The sequence below is a fragment of the Xiphophorus couchianus genome, chromosome 3 (genome assembly GCF_001444195.1).
Source record: "Xiphophorus couchianus chromosome 3, X_couchianus-1.0, whole genome shotgun sequence".
NCBI classification, from domain to species: domain Eukaryota; kingdom Metazoa; phylum Chordata; class Actinopteri; order Cyprinodontiformes; family Poeciliidae; genus Xiphophorus; species Xiphophorus couchianus.
The window spans coordinates 14122485-14142131 of record NC_040230.1 but is presented as its reverse complement, the minus strand read 5'-3'; the positions used below and the strand labels follow the sequence as shown (position 1 = coordinate 14142131).

Here is a 19647-nt window from a genome sequence, read left to right as displayed (position 1 = left end):
CCTACGAGCTGAAGGTTGAGTTCAGTTCCTGTTAATTCCTTCTGCTGCAAGGCAGGAGCTAAAAACTCACAGAACAATGGGGAGAAACAGTACAACAACTTCACACATCAAACACAGTGAATATAAGATCACAACAAACATAAGATAATATACTAAATATTTCTAACAAAGCCCTTGTTTTATAGTCATTCATGACTTCATTTACATATTACATCACTTAAAGATCCATTAAAATACATTGAATTATGTGGTTCTAAAGTTACAAAACAAGAAAAGAAGATATGGCAACGTTACAGACTTGAAAATAATGGGTTGTTTTTAAAGAATAAGCTCAGATGTGTAACAGTCAGTGTGTCTCTTGAGAGACAAGTTTCTTTGGAGGGTCTCTGCTGGATACATATTTAGTTTAAATCTGCCCACTGGTGGCCTGAGATCAGTATTACATTCCTACATCCTTATTCAACGCTGATCATTAAATGTTCTTAAATGTTGTATTTAGAAAACAAATGCAGAACATGTAAAACACAGAGGGGTTGCTCTCTCCTGTGCTGAGTCGACCACCATCTTAAATTGCTAATATAAAAGGTAAGTTTGACCATTTACTCTTTTAAATGAGTAAATGGAAATACTGGCTCACAGTTTAGCAGATGGAAATGAACACTGTTGGCACGACTAAAGTTTAAAATATCCAGTTTATTAAGAAAAGGTAAGAACAACAATCAGGTTCATTAAACTGCAGCTTCATATTTTGTATGCTAAACAAAAACGATCAAAAATAACCAGCTTGAAACATTTCTCATTTGTTTTTTCACTTAATATTTTAGACGCCATTAAGAAGCAGTATCATGAAAACCCATTTTCTGCCAGTGTTGTTTCATGATGTGGACATTTTGCCAAGCAAGGATTACTAAAAAAGCATTTTATTGCAAAGTTGAGTAAAAGGAAAAGTGTGGTAAAAAATGAAGCAACAGGGAAACAGACTTGAATTGACTGCAAAGCAAAATCAAATCAAAAGTTTCAGGGAGAATTGTAAGGCATGGAATGCAGAAATGCATATAAAATATGAGTTCCACTTTCAGAAATAAGTTGAGTAGTGTTTTTAGATGTTCTTGTATTTATATAAATTACATTTTCTAAATGTAATTTTGATCATGGTTCAGTTAGCTGTTATTGTGGTAATTTGCTGACATAATCATATCTCCCCACATCACTTTCCTGCCTGGCTGATTCTTTCAGTTTCAGCCCCTCCTCCCTGACAGTTTTCCATGATTCAATTACATTTGCAAGAGTGTTTTCACACAAACACTTATGCAATTTAATAGGCCCTGCACAGCAGCTTGTACATAACGTTTACTCGGCATTGATAATGTTAAAAAGCAATAGGTTGTCCATTGCATCTTGATTATTTCATTATTTGATTTTTTTTTTTTTTGCAGTTTTGCTCTTTATTATCCTCTGTCTGATCCCCTTTTCTATAGAACTACTGAGCCCATGACATCATAGGACCTCCTGGTTCTCTTGACTGGGATTAAATCAGATTAAGTAACACATACACTCATACACACATACTGGCGCCCTCTTTCAGTCTTTGTTTCACAATCACTCACAAAAAGCTAACTGTCTGAAAGGTCTTTGACTTTTGTTCTTATTGTGAAATATAAATGCATGGCAAAATTAACTGTAACTTTTCATTTCTGAATCTTAATATATTGTTTGTTAAGAAGACTAAGGTGTGAGTATATGATAGAAAACTTGAGTAAATCGAAAATTTTATAAGATATAAATAAACAATGAAACTAAGAAAATTGACCTACATTTTTATTTATAGCTTTCATGTCAGATTTTAAATTACTAAATGCATTTTTTTTAAATCCATTTAAACTAAAGAGAAAATTGTATATAGTTATAAATGTAAGTACACTTATGGGTGCGTTTCTTCGTCACTTTTCCGAGAGAAATTCAGATTTAATCCTCGTGATTCAGCAGCAGCTGGAGGATCTAATGCAGCCGCTGCGCGCGGGCTCGTGCACGCCGCTGATTGGACGAGCGCGCTTGGACAAGGCACGCGGACAGAGCGTCGGTGCAGGATATCTCGCCCAGAGCTTTACTTTGATTTCTTTTCCTTTTACAGCTTTTCCCCTCCCTAAAAAAGTAACCTTAACTTTTAATGAAAAACAACCGAGTTTGGCGCTTGTTTGACTGTGAAAAAATCCCACATCGAGGGTGAGTGAATTCTGCTAATCTAAACTCTTAATAGCTGCTGATATTAAAAGATAATGCACTCTTATAGTTTAGGGATTTAATGCTGTTAAACTCATGAGTGTCGGCTTACTTGCTGATTAGTTTTGGTTTGTGCGATATCAGCTCTAGAGTCTTGGTCATGTTTAATTCAGTCCGTCTGTCAGTATTGGAAAAATCTGTGACTGCGACTATTCATCACGCAATTTCCCTCCATTCTTCATTCTAGTCTAAATATTAAATAATTTTATTAGTAATCAATCAATTATACATAAGCAATACATCGTATGTATTAAAGTATTACATCTAACTTAGATATTAAATATTAATGTTTTATTTATATTTTTCACAGTAACTCTTAAGTTTAATCTTTCCCTTCAGTGATGTGACACTGATGAGATCTGGAAAGAAAGATAACCACAGCCAAGGAAATAAATCTGAAGTTTTTCTAAAATTGACAGTTGTATCTAGACCACCTGTCAATTTTACAATTTACATTTTACCACAAACTGCAAGATCTTGTTTGATATCTGAATAATAAGGAGATGCATGAATTGTACTCTAATTATCTTTTGGTTGTTTCTCTTTCAACTCAGGATTTCACAACCTAATCAGATAAACACAATCTTCAATGTGTAATTATGTGACTTTTGGATATATACATATTTTACATATCATAAAATGTGCAACTTAGTTGTTTTTTTTTCTTTAATCAGAAAACACCCAGAATTTCTTTTTTTGGTGGATTTTAAATCTATTTTTAAACTATCCCCCCAACAAAATGTGTGCACTGCTGCTACATGGTTTGAGGCTAAAAGTACATGTACTTTCATTACATAGTCCATTAAAATGTGTTAAATGTGGTGATCTGATGAATAAGGAAAACCTTTGTAGATATCATTGCTGCAGTAAACAAACCAAAGGTAGCTGGATGGATAAGGAGACCACAGGGTTTGACATGCCCTGATGATTTGGAGGTTAATCCCTTTTTTTTATTTTCTGAGCTCCCATGAGGCCATCAGGAACACTGCTGTGTTTTAGATTTGGTTTGATACAGTTGTTCTCAACTGGTTAGCCACCGCTTGTCATGGTTGTGAATGTCCTATATAAAGCAGGAAGTGGATGCTGTTCCATTCATAGCAGCTATGTTGGCACTTTTAGATAAAGCGACTTTATATCGAGTGGCAGAGCACGCATGGGTCAGGATTTTTTTAGGGAAGTATGTTGTGGAGGGGTGGTGGTGTCTTTGTAAAGACTATCATTATAAATGCTTGATGTTGCGCAAGATTGTGTTTTTACAATGTATAAAAAAATAATCTCCTTTTTCCGTTTTGCACCTTTAAATGTTTCAGATTTCTAAGCTAATTTTAGCATCAGAAAAAAGTCAACCAGAGACATAGAAATGGGTTTACAAAAGATTATTTTATTTCTTCAGTGAAAACAAAACACCAATCACATCAACCTGCCTGCTTTTAAAAATGTTACTGCCTGTCCCGTACAATAAAGAAATCGCTCAGATAGAACCTGTCTGACAATAAAGGGCCAAAAATCTCAATGCATCATTTCCCAATTCAAGAAACTTGAATACAGATGAGAAGCAGGAGTGGCTGCGCTACCAAAATTATCCCAAAAATGATTCGACAGCTCATCCAAGAGGTGAGAAAAGAACCCAGAACAACATCTAGAGCACTGTAGCGCTCATAAGTTTAATAAATGAAATCCTTATTTGGACAATTACTTTTTCACTGCACTGCTTTATGATCTCAGTTTAAAGAAGATGTGTTCAGGAACGTCCATACGTCTTGTTCCTGGCCAGCGTCATGTCCTGGCGTCCTGGCTGGTGACTATCTCCAATGCTCAGTGGCTTTGAGGTCTGGTACACACTGTACAAGTGCATCACCAGGGAGAGACACTCATGTCCAAGGATAACCTCCAGTTAATCTGACAAGCATGTAGTTGTTGAGATAACATGCCAATTCAGCACCAAAAGATCCCAGTTAGAATTTGAACCCAGGACTGCAAAGCTGTTCAGCCTGTTTTGCAACAAATTCCTGCAAGCTTCAGTCAACTGAAGCAATGTTCAATAATTAGATCTTCTACTGATATGTAGGAGACTGATTAAATCAGCTATTGCAAGTACTAAAGTTGGTTCTATAGGCTATGGGGTGTACTTAGCCTTGCCTGATCTAACTACTAACTAGCATAATTTGGACTAAGATTTTCCTAATGTTGCTTAAAATGATTTTGACTGAATTGTATGTACTGTACTCGGAAAAGTCTCAAAAGCGAATTATTTCAATGTACGCTAAAAGAAGGATCATAATGAAAGAGTTTTTTAAGTTGTTCAGTACGTCGCAGTAAAATAAAAAAAAAAAGCCTTTTTTAAAAAATGTAAAACTTTAGTTGGTGTTCAGGTATTAATTTTCCAATCTTTCAATAACACATTATTATCTAGTGATATTTTCAAATTTCCTGTCAACTTTAAACATTTTTTAACTCAGAAACACGGCGGGGCGCTGGATGAATGACGGCTTTAGCGCCCAACCATCGGGCTTAGCAGGTTTTCTGGGGGAAACCCTGCAACTGCCTTAAATGTATTCCACTTATGAAAAATAACACAGTCTTGTAATGCTTTCCAGATTGATGGGCATCAACAAATTCTTCATTAAAGTAGATATCGGTGCCACTATGAAACCAAGCAGCAGACATGTCTGTTTTAGCAGTGAAATTTGTAACAAAAGGAAGTTTTATATTTCCAGATGAATCCTTTCACAAAACATCTGTGCTCTGTGATGAAAATGTGTTATTTGCTCATGATTTTATAGTCTGTTCAAGCACTCTGTTCTTTTTTACCTTTTGTTCCTGCTAAAACCATTCAAACCCATTGGTTCATGTACAATTATTGATCAGTTTTGCATGAGCTTCCCATTAATTATCAAACTGCTGTAGGCAGCAAAAAAGGCTTGACTTTTTTCATTTAGCATTTAGTAACTTTTTTTGTATCGTGTTACATTAGCACCGCACGCTCAATATGTTTCATAGCAAGAAAATGCAATAGAGCAACACAAAGTAGTGCATAATTATGAAGGGAAATAAATTATTCATACTTATCAAGGCTTTTATTTAAAAAAAAAAAAAAAATCTGAAAAGTGAGGCATGCATTTGTATTTGGATGCCTACTCTCTTTTACAGCTAGTTACTAAACAACTGCTTTGCTTATTCACCTAATCATAAACTGTTAAGTGAAGACCCCATAGCACCAATCAGAGAAGCAGCCAAGAGGTAAATGTTTTCTTTGGGATAGTTTGTTTGCTATATATTCTGCAAATAATGGCTTTATGGGGGAGTGGCAAGAAGAAAACCATTTTAAAATACAACTTTAAAAAGCTTTGCCTGAGAACACAGTAAACATGTGGAACACTGTGCTTTAGTCAGGTTAAACAAAGATTAAACTATTTGATTTACATGCAGATTTCTGTAGGTGTTAGGAAACTAGCACTGCACATCACCCTGAACACATGATTCTCACCGGGAAAGTTGGTAAATCACGATGGTGATGCTTTTCTACGTTGAGGACAGGGAAGCTGGTCAGAGTTTGTATGAAGACGGACGGAGATTCTTCTAGGGTAATCCTAAAAGAAAACTTACTGTAGGCTGAAACGGAAGCAGGGAATTGACTCTAAAGATGCAGTCTGAGCCATAATTTAATTTTTTAATTAAAAAAAATGCATATATTTGAAGAACTAGTCAAAGTCCACCGATAAGTTCAACTAACAATCTGTTTCCAGGCTTGAAAAGTGAGGTTTGCAGCTTTCTCTGTCCAACCTGACTGAGCTTCAACTATTTTGCAAAGAAGAATGGACAAAAAAAAATCCCTTAAGATTTGCAAAGTTGAGTGACAGACCTTCAAAATACTCACAGCTGTAAAAGCAAAATAGTACAAAGTATAACCAAAAGGGGCTTAAAGCTGCATTCTTCTGATCTTATTTGCAAAAAATAATTGAAAAAGATGACTTTTACTCCCTTTCTCTATCACTAAGACTTTGTGTCGGTCTGTCACATAAAATCTCGGTCCAGTACATTAAAGCTGGAGAAAGTAACATGATAAAATGTGTAAAAGTTCAATGGGTACAAATACTCAAGGCATCTAAACTACAGCCACATAGTTGAAGGTGTTGGAAAAAAGATGATCTAGTACAGCATGAATCCTTTATTGCTCCAGTTTTGAAGGTAAAAGAGTTTTAGGCTGGAATAAAATTTTTGGGACAAACTAAAACAGAGCAGCTGGGATACGTTCAGAAATTATGGAATTATTAAAAAAAAAACAAAAAAAACATACAGAATGGATGTTTATGTTGAGCATGACAAACTTCATAAACATATTTTAGGAAGTTAGAAACCTTTTATGTGTAATCTTTGTAAGGAGACCTTCAAACAATTGAACAATGAGTGCCATGTAAGTTATTTGTAATATTCAAATGAAATCTATAAATAGTGCCATATTTCTCAATGTTTTGTTTTTATTCGTTTATGTGTCTTGGGCATCTTCGTAACTGGAAAAGAATTGTGTAGAGTTCTAACTAACCCATTGCAACCTGCAACATCTCAACCCCCTACGGATTAAAACTTGGTCTTTATCTCTGCACGCAACTGAGGGAGGCGCAGCAGCAGAAATAGTTTCAATTAACAGATTAAGAACAGATGTCAACATGACTTCTTGTTTGTGTTTATTGTAGGATGCGGAGAAAATCATTTGTGCCAGCATGTGTTTTTTTTTTTTTTTTAAGTTATCAACTCCCTTTGTACCTTTAATCAGACTAATCTTAGTCTAGCATAAAGATTGTTGACTCTTTGTATATTTTGGGGGTATTTAGATTAAGTGCTGACATGATTCGAGTCTTTTTGTGGGTTACATAAGCATTCATATCACCTGGGATCCTCGTGAGCTCTGGCATTATGGGTAGATTAGTCTTTTGGTTTTGACAAGAAATACAGCTTTAAGAATAAAGCAAGATACCACTGCCACAATTTGCATTTAATGGAAGCTCCTGTTACAATTTTTAAACAGATTGAAGTGAAAGGACTTTGAAGATCTCATGTTTGTTCATTTTATTTTAGATGTTTGAGTCTTGCGTTGTATATATGAAGCACAAAAAGTGTCTGATTTGTGAGGAGAAATTGCATAGATTAGCTAAACTTCAAAGAGATGAAGAGAAATGTGTTCAGCGGTGAGCCACGTGACTCTGAGAGACAGATAGCCAATATGTGGCCTGGTTTCCGACCTTCACTGATCAATACTAGGTATTGATGTCTCCATTGTGGCTTCTCTCTTCTGTCTTTTACATATGTGCCTGCTTGTTGAGTCAACTCTTCCTTCATCAGCCTATTTAAAACAATCAAATACTTCAAACAGTTTGTAAATATGCATCAAGTCAAACTGTTTGAGTTTAAAGCCAGGAAATGTGACAGATTAGGTCAATTAACGTTAGCATAAAACAGAGAGTGCTAAATGAAACTTATTCAAAACCAGCTCAGCAACTCTTAAATCCGACTCTGGGCACAAAATCTTTACAATCTGGATAAATCTTTAAAAATCAGTAGATGTGCCCTTTAAAAAAAAATACAAATAAAAATAATACATTTTTGCAAAACAACCACAGACAAAACAAACAAAAGAGTCAAATAAACACAATGTGATGCTTTTTTTCTTTCTTGTCTTTTTTTTCTTTCTGAATTTTTCTTTCAGAAGTAAATTTCAAGAAAAAGTATTTTTTAAAAGTCAACTATGAATCTGCTACGATATGAAATTGCAAAAAAATAAAATTAAAAACTAAACTACCTTATGCTTTGTATTACCTTTTCTATATTCATTATCACCATCCAGTCTGGTTTGGTGATATTTGGCGGCTAATTCAAAACTTTAAATTTGAACCATTCTCAACCTTTGTGGGGGTTTTTTTCTTTATGTATAATTGAAATTACAGTGATAATTCACCTTTGATTTCTAGCAGATACCTAAATGCAGTGGTTTTCAAAGTGGGTCCTGGAGGGCCGGCATCCTGCATGTGTTAGTTCTCTCCCTGGTGGTAGTAACAACCTTTTCAGCATGTCAGTGTTCTTCTTAGGCCTCCTAATGAGCCGTCATTGGATCCAAGTGTGTTAAACCAGGGAGAGACTTTGAACACCACTGCCTTAATGTTTTGGGTCAAACATGAGTGGAAATGTTCACTTGTGGAAATGTGGCTTTTTCTTTTACTCTTGTCCTCGCAGATCTCTTTGTACAATGAAATTATGTTAACCCACCTTAATCCAGCCGCAAAGTGTTTTTTGAAAGGAACCATAAAAAGACTGGAGGCTGAACTGATCCTTCTTTTTGGTATCAACTAATACGATAATAATATTAGCAATTAAGCATTAGTTAATAGTATTTTTTGTTAGTTAAGCTGATCAGTTGTACAATAATGAAATGTGTATAGATTTATGAAGCGTTGTTCGCTCTTAATTATCATCATAACAGATCAACAAATGAAACAAAATATGACAACGGGGAGAAAAACATAATACTTTAACATTTTTCCTTCCGACTCGTTCCCTCGTGGCTTGATTCTGGCCAGTATAGCCCATCAGCTTCTCTTGAACAATTTTCCAATGTACCCTTCCATGAATGTTTTTGTATCTGGAGTAGTTTGGGATATTTGCCACCTTGACACGATAAGCTGCTGCAGCAGGACTCTCTCATAGCACCAATGCTGTACACAAACGCATGATCGTCCCTCATCACCTCCTCCAACCACTCCTGCTGGTTGTCCAGAGGCAGATTGCAGACCTGAGAGATTGTTTATTTGGCAGTTTCCTGGATGGAAGGATACTGCAGTCACCAAGGTCATAACAGCCTCCTCGTGCAGTTGTTCATGACGTTTTCTTAAGTATAGTTTAATAAGTTGCATCTCTGCAACTGGGTATCCAGTTGGTTGTTCTTATGATTCTTATTTTGTTTGTTAATTCACCTTACATTGCATGTTTTAACCAGACTCTTTTATTCAGTGGGTTTTTTTTCTTAAGCTAAATCTGGTGCATGTTAATATATACCATACGGTTTGCTTTTTTATGTTTTATTTGTTATGCAAGTGGGCTGAGGATTAGCAAACCCTGCTGTGAACATTACACAAGTCAGGAGTGCAGCTGTAATCCCTCGCACATCAACACTGTCTCATCACCCCCTAATCATCTCTTGGAGACAGTTTGTCCTGGTTCTTCCTCTCAGCCCCAATCTCAGTCTTCTGCCAATTAAGCCTCAAACCCTGTCTGTCAAATGGTCGGTGTTGTGCTCCCTATAAGATTTTACAAACTTCTCACATTTGTCACATTAGAGCCACATAGTTTTTCACAGAAAGAAAGTAGAAAGCTTTGGGTTAGATCCCTTTAAGTCAAACAGTCTTGAAAAGTATTGGCAGAACAGTTAATTTCTTTTATGGAAGAACATGAGATGTTTGATAAATTTCTGTTTGGCTTTCATAAACTCCACAGAACCTGCTCTAATTAAAGTTAATAGAGACATTTTAATGTCAGCTGATTCCTGAGCATAATGGTTGTCCTGAATCACACATCTGCTTTTCTTGCTGTAGATCATACAATATCTGCACGTTTCCACAAAAAAAAGTAGATTACAAACTACAAACCTTTTGCTGTCATTTTCTATAGAAATTTAATAAAAGGTGTATTGAAAAAAAAATTGCTGTTCTTTAATTTAACAAGCTAAAGAAATTCCTTATTGGAGGCATTTTAAAAAATTAAGTCATTTGGTTTCAAAGATTTCTATTGTGGCTCTAAATGAATTTTGTAAGTCTCGGCCAAAGGGAAAATGAGAAATGGGAATGGTTGCTGATCCCTTTTGTAGGGAGTCTGAATACAAATGCAATTTTTTATTCATAAAGCATTTGAAAACCGTGAATCATCATACTATTTTGTGTTGGTCTCTGTCAACAGAGAGAGAGAGAGAAAAAAAAATACCACAATGATGTCTGTGGTTGTAATGTGTAAAAAAAAAAAAACATGCAAAGGTTAAATAAGCAGAGAGATTTAGTGTTAATGTTTTTCTTCACAGCCTGTGTCTGCATGGATCCTTGTGATGAACTTATTCTTCATGGTTAGGACTGCCGACAGAAAGATAATCCACTCAGTAGATGTGAGAAACCAGCAATGGAGCACTGGTAGGAATCATCCTTGTCATTAATCTTATTATACGTCATATTATGTCGTAACTTTTAAGAATTTAATGAAAACAAAAATAATTCTGACGGAGCTTCACTCTGTTTTTTTTTAAAGATTTTGCTTCATAAGTTTTCTCTGGCAAACAGTATTTTAACTGATGCGTTTCTCACATTTCTACTCCTTTTGTTTGTCCAAATTTATTTTCAAGATTGGCTGCATGTCAGGTCCCGACAGTCCAAACCAGAGGATCACAAATCCAATCCTGGCATCTGATTAAAGGGAACTGGACAAACGGCAGACTGCCCAGTGATCCTTCCTCCTTTACATCGAAAATTTGCTCTTACTGATCATGTATAACAAAGCAAGGTCAACGCACAAGTCAAGATGAACCCTTATGTCATTTCTCACTTCAGGAGGGATTTATTCCCCCATTTTTATTTGTTATAAACCTGTATTTTTCTGTATTTGCACAAATATCAAAGCTGCTGCTCTCTGTTGTTTTGGGTAGTTTTTGTGTTTTTAGTGGTATGACTTTTGGTTCTGGGGTCATTTTTTGACCAAGGACCTTTATTGTCACATAAACTGGTTAAGCAAGGTAATTCAACGAGCACATTTTTATTTGCACGGTGTATTTGCGCAACAGTTTCAATTTAATCTTAATGATTAATTTTAAAAATGTAGTGCATGTTGTTTTTTTATATTGCATTTTATTTTATTATGATTATCTTGTTATCAAACAACAGTTTCTGATGTCTTTGTCAAACAACAAGGATTTAAGAGATCTAAATCCACAGAAATGTTTTCCCTTCATAGCAGCCTATTTTTCAGTAATTTGTCTATCTTCTACTACCACCAGCTTTCTCATCTGCGCTCAAATGCTGAGTACTTTAAGAAAGTGATCTGTGTATTTACCTTTGCTTTACATTTGAATTAATCACTTAGAAACTTAAAATTATTGGTTTCTCTTGAGATAGATCATAGTAATCTTTTCTTGTTGTTTTCTTCCCCACTTTTGTCAGGTGTTAAGTGATTTCCCAGTCATAATGCAGTTTTGTAATGAGGTACGTCCATTCTGAGGTGTTGTCTCCTGCCGGTGATAGTTAGAAGTAGAAATCTAAACATTAATATTTGCAGTAAAACGGTCAGTACATTAAACAAGTTCAAAATGTCCACCATACAGATCTGTAGTCTTTTAGAAAGTAAATGTGAAATAGCGAAAGCTGTGACATGATCAAATAAGGAATGATGACCAATATATAACATTCAGTTGGGCTTTTACTGCAAAAGTGACCTTCCTACTTATCAATTTATTAAAATAGTTCAAGTGAGCTGCATTTTTAGTTTTTATGGTTTGTATTTACTTTTTTGTGATGACATGTCTAGTCTAAAACAGGACTTTCATTCTACTGTGTCTTTTTTACCTCATGCTAATTCCAAGTGGATGTAAATCTGGAAATATCTTTCATTGTAAGACTGCATGTTTTTTTCTCCTACTTTTCTGCATGTTATTTTCTGGAATAGTTTGCTCAAACAGAAGTCAAATAGGTTTTGTTTTGCACTTATTTGCATTGTTATGAAATGTATGCCATCATGAGCTTAGTGATCTTAAAATGCTTCTATTTGCATTACCCAACTGCAATGCAGTTTCAGTTTATATTCTTCATCAAATGATGCCTGCTCAAAACCTCTATACCTTCTTCTTATTGGTTTAAACTGAACTCTACCAGCCCTGCATGCTCTTGTGTCGCATGCTGAGGTCAGTTCTCCCCTGAAACACCCGGAATGAACTTTCGCATGAACGCAATTGCAAAATAGGGACTCCTTGGTTTGCTTTTGTCAACCTTCACTTCAGATTACCTGATTTTATTTACTTCAAAGATTGGGTCTACCAATAAATATAATTACATAAGACCCCACTTTTTCTGAACAATTACATACTTTGGAGAACCAAACAACCGGTTGTGGATGATGAAACAAATGCCTGTTTGGATTGATGGTCATTGCTTGGACCGCAAAGATCTCATTTTTTAAGAAAGACTGGAGGACTTTGAGGGTAAAACCTCTTAATAAATCTACTGACTATACCAAGCCACACTGAGATATACAGAGATTTTACTTCAGATGATGGGAGCGGCACGTATTAAACGTCGCTTCAGTGCTGTGGTTGATGGGCCAGTGGAGGAGGAGGAGGTCATGAGGCTAGCACAAAGTGCAAGGGCAAGAGAGAGTCCAACCGGGTCAGGAAGCCCAACCAGCTCCTCTCCAATCCATGCCCTCAATGGCAAAGCTCTACCTCTTCAGCGCAACACGAACAACGCACAGACGCAGAGTGCTGTCGGTGAGCCAGCTGGTGAAGATGCTGGAGGAGAAAGCAGAGTGAGAGCAGGAGGAATGTGCCCAGGTCCAAGGAATACCAAAGGCGCTAGTGAAGGTGGGAGAGGGGAAAGATGTTCTTCAGCAAACCAGGATTCCCTCTCTTCCCCCTCCACTACCAGCCGGCGACGCACCAAGCGCTCAAACCGCCGGCCCCGACAACGCTTTGTGGGCAAGGACGGACGCTGCAACGTCACCTTCGTCAACATGAGCGAGAGGGGCCAGCGGTACCTCACCGACCTTTTTACCACGTGTGTGGATGTACGATGGCGCTGGATGCTGGTCATCTTCACGCTCTCCTTTATTCTTTCCTGGCTTCTCTTTGGCTTTGCCTTCTGGCTCATTGCCTCTGCACATGGTGACCTCTCCATTCAGATTACCCCCAGTTCCGGTTCTTCTCCTGGATCAGGAGAATCCGGCTCCGGGGGAGAGTCTGATAGAGATGCAGTGGTAGAGGAGCCATGCTTCCTTCAAGTAAACAGCTTCATGGCAGCCTTCCTGTTTTCCTTGGAGACGCAGACATCCATCGGTTACGGATTCAGAAGTGTGACCGAAGAATGTCCCCTGGCGGTGTTGGCGGTCGTTTTGCAGTGCATCGTGGGCTGCATTATTGACGCCTTCATCATTGGGGCAGTCATGGCGAAGATTTCCAAGCCCAAGAAGCGCAACGAGACTCTGGTGTTCTCTGATACTGCTGTGGTGGCCCTGAGAGACGGAAAACTGTGCATGATGTGGAGGGTGGGAAATCTACGGAAGAGCCACCTGGTTGAGGCGCATGTCAGAGCACAACTACTGAAGGTAAGCAGAGAAAACATGAACTATAAAAACAATAAAAACTGAACTTGGACAGTTTTGCATAATGTACCAAATTATAAAGGTGGACTTAACAAGAGATGGGTTAAATAAAAAAAAACAAGACACCCCAGAGATTGTTATGGGGGAAGAGAGAAAGAAAGGGAGAAAGAGAGAGAAAAAGAGACAGAAAGAGGGAGGAAGAGAGAGTCTCTAGACCATCTGGCTTGTATTCTGCCAAGGCCCAGTTAATGAGAGTTTGTTTTATTCTCTAGCGTTTGGAAGATTTGCCATGGATTAACTTGCCTACAATTCCTTAACTGAGAGCCATTGTCCTTCATCATCCCATTTCCGCTTGCATATATTAGTAGATGATTGTTCTTTGTCTATAAATATAAATATAATCCTTTAAAGGCTTTCAGTTAAAATTATTTAGTACTTTCCAATGTTTTCACATCATCATTGCTTTGTGTAGACCTGTGCATGTCTGCTCTCTCCAGATATTCCTTAAGAACAAAATTAGTAGAGCTCAGAAATATTTTGATCTCTTTGAAAATAAAAACCATATCAAAGTGCAAACAGGGCAGATGGGATCAAGATTGCAAACATCAAAGGAATACTCTTCGACTTGCCAGAGCTACATACTGTATATTCAGATGGGTGGATGAGAGATAAACGTCTGGACTGGCAGTGTGAATAGAAACACTGGTCTTGCTCCAAAATATAACATTTTGCCTTTTGAAAGTTTTTTTGAATTTGAAGTGTAATAAGAATTTATGCCTAAAAAATACTTATGCTTTCTCTGTTTTCCCAAATCTGTTTTCAGCCAAGGGTGACACCAGAGGGGGAGTATCTGCCACTCGACAACGCAGACATCAACGTGGGTTTTGATACTGGCACCGATCGCATCTTTTTGGTCTCTCCTGTGACTATAGTGCACGAAATCAATGAAGAGTCACCTTTTTTCGAGATAGACAAAAAAACCTTGAAGAATGACTCTGAATTGGAGGTGGTGGTCATACTTGAGGGGATGGTGGAGGCCACATCGATGACAACGCAGTGCCGCAGCTCCTATCTGGCTTCTGAAATCCTCTGGGGACACCGTTTTGAACCCGTACTGTTTGAGAGGAAAAACGGCTACCAGGTCAGAAAGGAGAAAAAATACATTAATGCCCTTTGAAATGCTTGGCAGCCTTGGTAAAGATGTATGAAAAAGGTTCATGGTTCCTGGAAGCTTGTTTTTGAAATACCAGGATAATATAAAGATATATATTTTTGAAATTCAGACATTAAATTGCTGTCTTCCATGTCCATCTCAGTTCCCAGACCTAAATCTGATAGAAAATCTGTGAAATGAGCTGATGTCTGGGACTCTTGGTGATGTAAAATCTGACTTAGACGAGAAGACTAAATGTTTGCTTATTGGCAAAAATGAACTGTTCAAAGTATTAATTAACAGCCATGGTGCCAATGATTGGGACACTAATAGTTTAGTAAAACAACAATTATTTCCTATAGTCAAATTTTAATTCAGTTGAAATGATTGTACTCAAATTAAAGATATCAAGAGTCCAATATTTTTCAGATTTAGATTTTGTTAATGCTTGTCATACACTACAGGAAAAGATTTTTGTAGAAGGTGTTCTATTGGTCAAAGGAATGTTGTTTTCTAATCTTAAAACAAAAATGACTTATCTTTTGCATTTTGTGCTCCTTGGACACATCTTAATAACTCTTTGAAATGAGGATTAAACTAATGAAACTCTCTTTTTTTTCTAGGTTGACTATTCATTTTTCCACCGGACCTATGAAATCCCAAACACTCCGTCATGCAGTGCAAAAGAGCTGGCCGAGCAGAGGTACATCGGAAGCTCTTGCTCGTCCTTTTGTTACGAGAATGAAGTGGCCCTGGAGCTCGCCTCCCCAGATGAAGAAGCAGATCGAGAACATGGCTGTTCCCCCCAACCCACCCGAAGACCATCCTTGGAAAAACATCTTCACTGTAACTAAGCATAGAGGGTAGCAGTCTGCTAAACAGAGAAAAAGCTGAGCTTCAGGGGATAACACGAAAAAGACAGAGTCAAGCAAGTTTATTTGGGCAGACCAAGCGAGAAGTGAAAATCAACTATTTAAGCATTGCCAGATTTGTTAGATTTATATTGGAACCCAGTGTTAAACATGAGAGAGAGGAAAAAGTTAGAGAAGGGTTTGGGGAGTTTGGTCACAGCTCTGACCTAGTTGCCTGATTGGGCCTGGCAGTCTTTCAGAATCATTGAAAACTTGTTTAAGTCTCACAACTGGCCCATCACTTCCACAGCACAGTCATCTGACTCTAATCCCTGATCAGAAGGATGTGCAGCAGCTCCACCCGCTGGCTACAACTCGTCACTGGCTCTCAGTGATTCTGAACTGGAAAAAATTGCTTCTCTTTCAGCTGCTGTTGTGACATAAGTTTGTTGTTACTCAGGAATGCATTTTCAAAACTATGCTGACTTATCACTTCAGTGTTTCATTTCCAATGGTAAGTATAGTTAGTGTCCTTTCTGTAACGCTGGAGAACGGGTACTTTGGTATTTGAACAGAAATCCTCATTGCAGAACAAAAGTGACAAGGAGAAACTGTTGGAATCCAGCAGCAGTTTTCAACAGATTCTCCTTGCTGAGTGTAGTGCATGCTTTCTACTTTTTTGTTTTGTTTTTTGTGGGATATTTTGACTTGCTATAATGTCACTGACTTATTTAATATATTTTGAGTTGAAATTACTTATTTGTTTTCAGGAGAGTCTATGGTAAGGTGTTAAAGCACAGTCGAATAGATGATATTGACTTTGTCCAGATGATCTGTTAATCTTGCATTTTCTTGCTCTAATATCTTCTGAATCCTGATATATGATATGTCAACAAGAACATTTTTTTTTGTGATTCTGTCATTTTTGGAAAATGTGCTAACTGAGCAAAGGTGTCATAAATTGTGAAGCGTTTCAGTCGCTGCTGCTGGTTCTGAATTTGACACAGGACTTCAAACTTCAGAAAGTTGTGACTCAGTTGACTGGAGTGGGACAGATTTATGATGATGGCAAGATTTTGGTGTCTTGCTGTTTCTGTGTCTGTAAAAACTGTCTTTTATTTGCACAAGTGGACTGAAACATCATATTTATAAGATATTAATCTATTTTAAACTCAATAAATTGTGTAAAAGCTTTCTAATTTAAATATATTACAGATGGGTTCTCTGTGAAAATGTGGTGCCTTCAGAAATGTAGCTACAGTCCCTTCATCTGTAGCTGTTTATTTCTTGCATTGTGCTTAAAAGAATATTTTTGTTATACCCATTTTTTTCTAAAGGATCAACTTTTGGTTTGTGAAATTATATTCCCTGTTTCCATGGTACTTGAAGGTTTGAATTTCCAGTTTTCAAAACAAAAGAAATGCTCTGGAATGCCCTATGAAGTATGAACTTCTATTTGGAAAGTGAGAGGTTTGGCTGCTCTGCATGTCAGATGTAGTGACACATGCGGAAATAATCAGTTTATTTGCTTTTCTGATAAATCAGTCCTTCACATAGAACAGTATGAGATCTATTTTGGGATTATGATGAGTGCTGCATGGTGGAACAGTTGTTTGTGATATTGCCCTGCAGTAAGAAGCTTCATATTTGCATGTTTTTCTTGAGCATACTTGGGCTTTTTCCAGGTACTCCTGCTTCCTCCATTTTCCAAAAATATTCATGTTATGTGTAAATAGCTACCTTAACTTGCCTTAGTAGTGAGCAGGTGTGTACATGATAGTTTCTGTCTCTGTTTTGCTGCTGGGATAGACTGGTGACCAGTCCAGATCGTACTACACCTCCCCTTAGGATCGCCCACAGAAAATGGTGTAGAAACTGAATGGATGGATGTTCATTCAGTGTATAAATGCATACATTTTACAGAATATTTTATGAAGTTTTGTGAAATGTTATTGGCACGTAGTATTTAACCAGGGTTGTTAGTAAACTCCACTGGTTTTCTGCCTTACAACAGGAACAATGCTACATTTAAAATTGAAACCTTTGTTTGGGAATTATGTAACACCTGAGTTAATCTTGTTTTATAGGAAGCTGGCAAACAGGTGATGTTTTGCTTCTAAGAGGTCCAACAAGTCTGTTGTATATGCATTTAAACAAAGAAGAAATATGCAAATTAATGCCACACAGTGATGTGTATGCCATAGGTCAATGAGATCCACACCATCAGAAATTAAAACATACAGTTTATTCCTGCAATTCATACCATGTCAATATGCAGAGCAGCCACATTGACTCTGATTTCATACTCCCCAATTGAAAGTTATGACTTCAGAGGGTGCTGTATTTGATATTTAATTTTTCTAACTTGGTAGTTCTGACTTCCTAGTTTGGGTGGAATTGTATGTGACGTAATTCCAGGTCCTGATTTCAGAGGTAGTTGAAATACTAATTTTTGCTAATCCATTCAGCGACTGAGCAGGTACACAATGAGCACACAGTGAATGTATAAGAAGCTTTGTTTCTTCATTATACTACAGAGTATAGAATGTGCACTTTCTAGTTATTTTACGAAGCACTTTGAACTTTTGGGTGTGTTTTATTCTTTTACAAGTTAATGTGAATCACACAGCCTAAGTTGTTAAATGTTTTAAGTGTAATGGAAGCAGCATTTGAGGAGTTACCTAAATTAGCCTGTCTAATGCACAACCTGGAATTTTGTTTGAGTTTTGCACAAAAGTAAAATGGCCTATATAATAGATCTATTTGATCTATTCTTATATAATAGATCAAACTCTGCAGTGTCCCAGTATTTTTGTAGAATCAGATGCCGTGTCATACAAGAGGTTTTGCAACGTTAGGAGGGACTGTGTTTTTAACTAGTAACATTTTCTTTGTTAACATCAATGTTAATACTGTTCCATGCACTGTTTCCCCTCACTTTTCTTCTTCACTGCTTCTATGTCCTATTAATAGTCTCCACAGTGGCTCGTGTTATTCACCCTGCCTCCACTGCCACCAAATGTAACTTGAGTCCAAAGCACCATCACTTTCATAGCATCTTTTGAACTTCAGAATAAAAACTGTTTGGTTGACATTTACTTCTCACAATACAGCTCAACACATTTTAATACTTTGTGGTAACTGCATAATAGGCTGTGATGATTGTTTTTTTTTTTTAAAAACTAAATGGGCAAAAATGAAATCATCAAAGGTTTCAGTGATTTTTTTTTTCTGTTTTAAGAATGGGGATTCTCTATTTTACTTTGTAATTTAGAGTGACCTTAGGCACAGAGCACTTCCAAATAAAACACAATTGTTTTGTTGAACAAATAAAAGAAACTGATGCAACTGCAATGATGTTTTTTGTGGTTGAATATTTTCCTCACATTGTTAGATTACAGATTTAAACACAATCAAGATGTAGCGCACATCTGGATTTTATTTGCATTTACATTTCAACCATGTATTTAACTGTAATTATTGTGGTTAAAGTTAAAGAAATAAACTAACATTCAGTGTTTCTTTTCATTGGATTGTCAAATCCTATGTTGTTATATTTTACATCTCACGGAATTTATATGTAATCACTGCCTATAAACTGGTGGATTTGTTTTGCTATGACTCAGTTAAACTGTTGGAAATATTTACTAATAGCCTTGTGAACCATACACTGCAGAAATGCAGATTCAGTCGGATTTTCAAGGATGATCTGAATCACGTGCCTTGGGGTCAGATGCCAATCGAACACTCTTTGCAGTTTTCTTGGTGAAAATATTAAAATCAGATCCAGGATCAGTGACTGCGGACCTCGATGCCACAGAATGGTAAACAAAGGGCGCGCAAATCCCCCCACTGTAGCGCGAGAGCGCCGCACGGCACCTGCTGCGCTGCTGCTGCAACACTCCGATTGGCTAACTAACGCGTCAGTCAAACATGACCCCGCCTGCCGCCTTTCACCATTGGCTGACGGTACAGCCGTTTGTGTCAACGTCAACGTCATTGGTCACCACGCCCGTTAGCTGCCCG

The 19647-nt window shown here is 37.1% G+C and overlaps 1 protein-coding gene across 1 annotated transcript; it reads left to right on the top strand.

Annotated features, from left to right (window-relative positions):
* The first annotated feature begins 2052 nt into the window (after positions 1-2052).
* Positions 2053-17724, top strand: kcnj14 (potassium inwardly rectifying channel subfamily J member 14). The gene is made up of 5 exons (XM_028011227.1): positions 2053-2223; positions 10343-10448; positions 10658-13620; positions 14441-14758; positions 15394-17724. The coding sequence occupies exons 3-5, from the start codon at positions 12571-12573 to the stop codon at positions 15622-15624; spliced, it is 1599 nt and encodes a 532-aa protein (XP_027867028.1). The 5' UTR covers positions 2053-2223; positions 10343-10448; positions 10658-12570; the 3' UTR covers positions 15625-17724.
* The last annotated feature ends 1923 nt before the right edge of the window (positions 17725-19647 follow it).

Excerpts from the sequence above, each read along its gene's own strand:
- kcnj14 (XM_028011227.1), top strand. The coding sequence starts at position 12,571 with ATGATGGGAGCGGCACGTATTAAACGTCGCTTCAGTGCTGTGGTTGAT. Across the intron at positions 13,621-14,440 it reads TCAGAGCACAACTACTGAAG|CCAAGGGTGACACCAGAGGG; the intron begins GTAAGCAGAGAA and ends ATCTGTTTTCAG. Across the intron at positions 14,759-15,393 it reads AGAGGAAAAACGGCTACCAG|GTTGACTATTCATTTTTCCA; the intron begins GTCAGAAAGGAG and ends TTTTTTTTCTAG.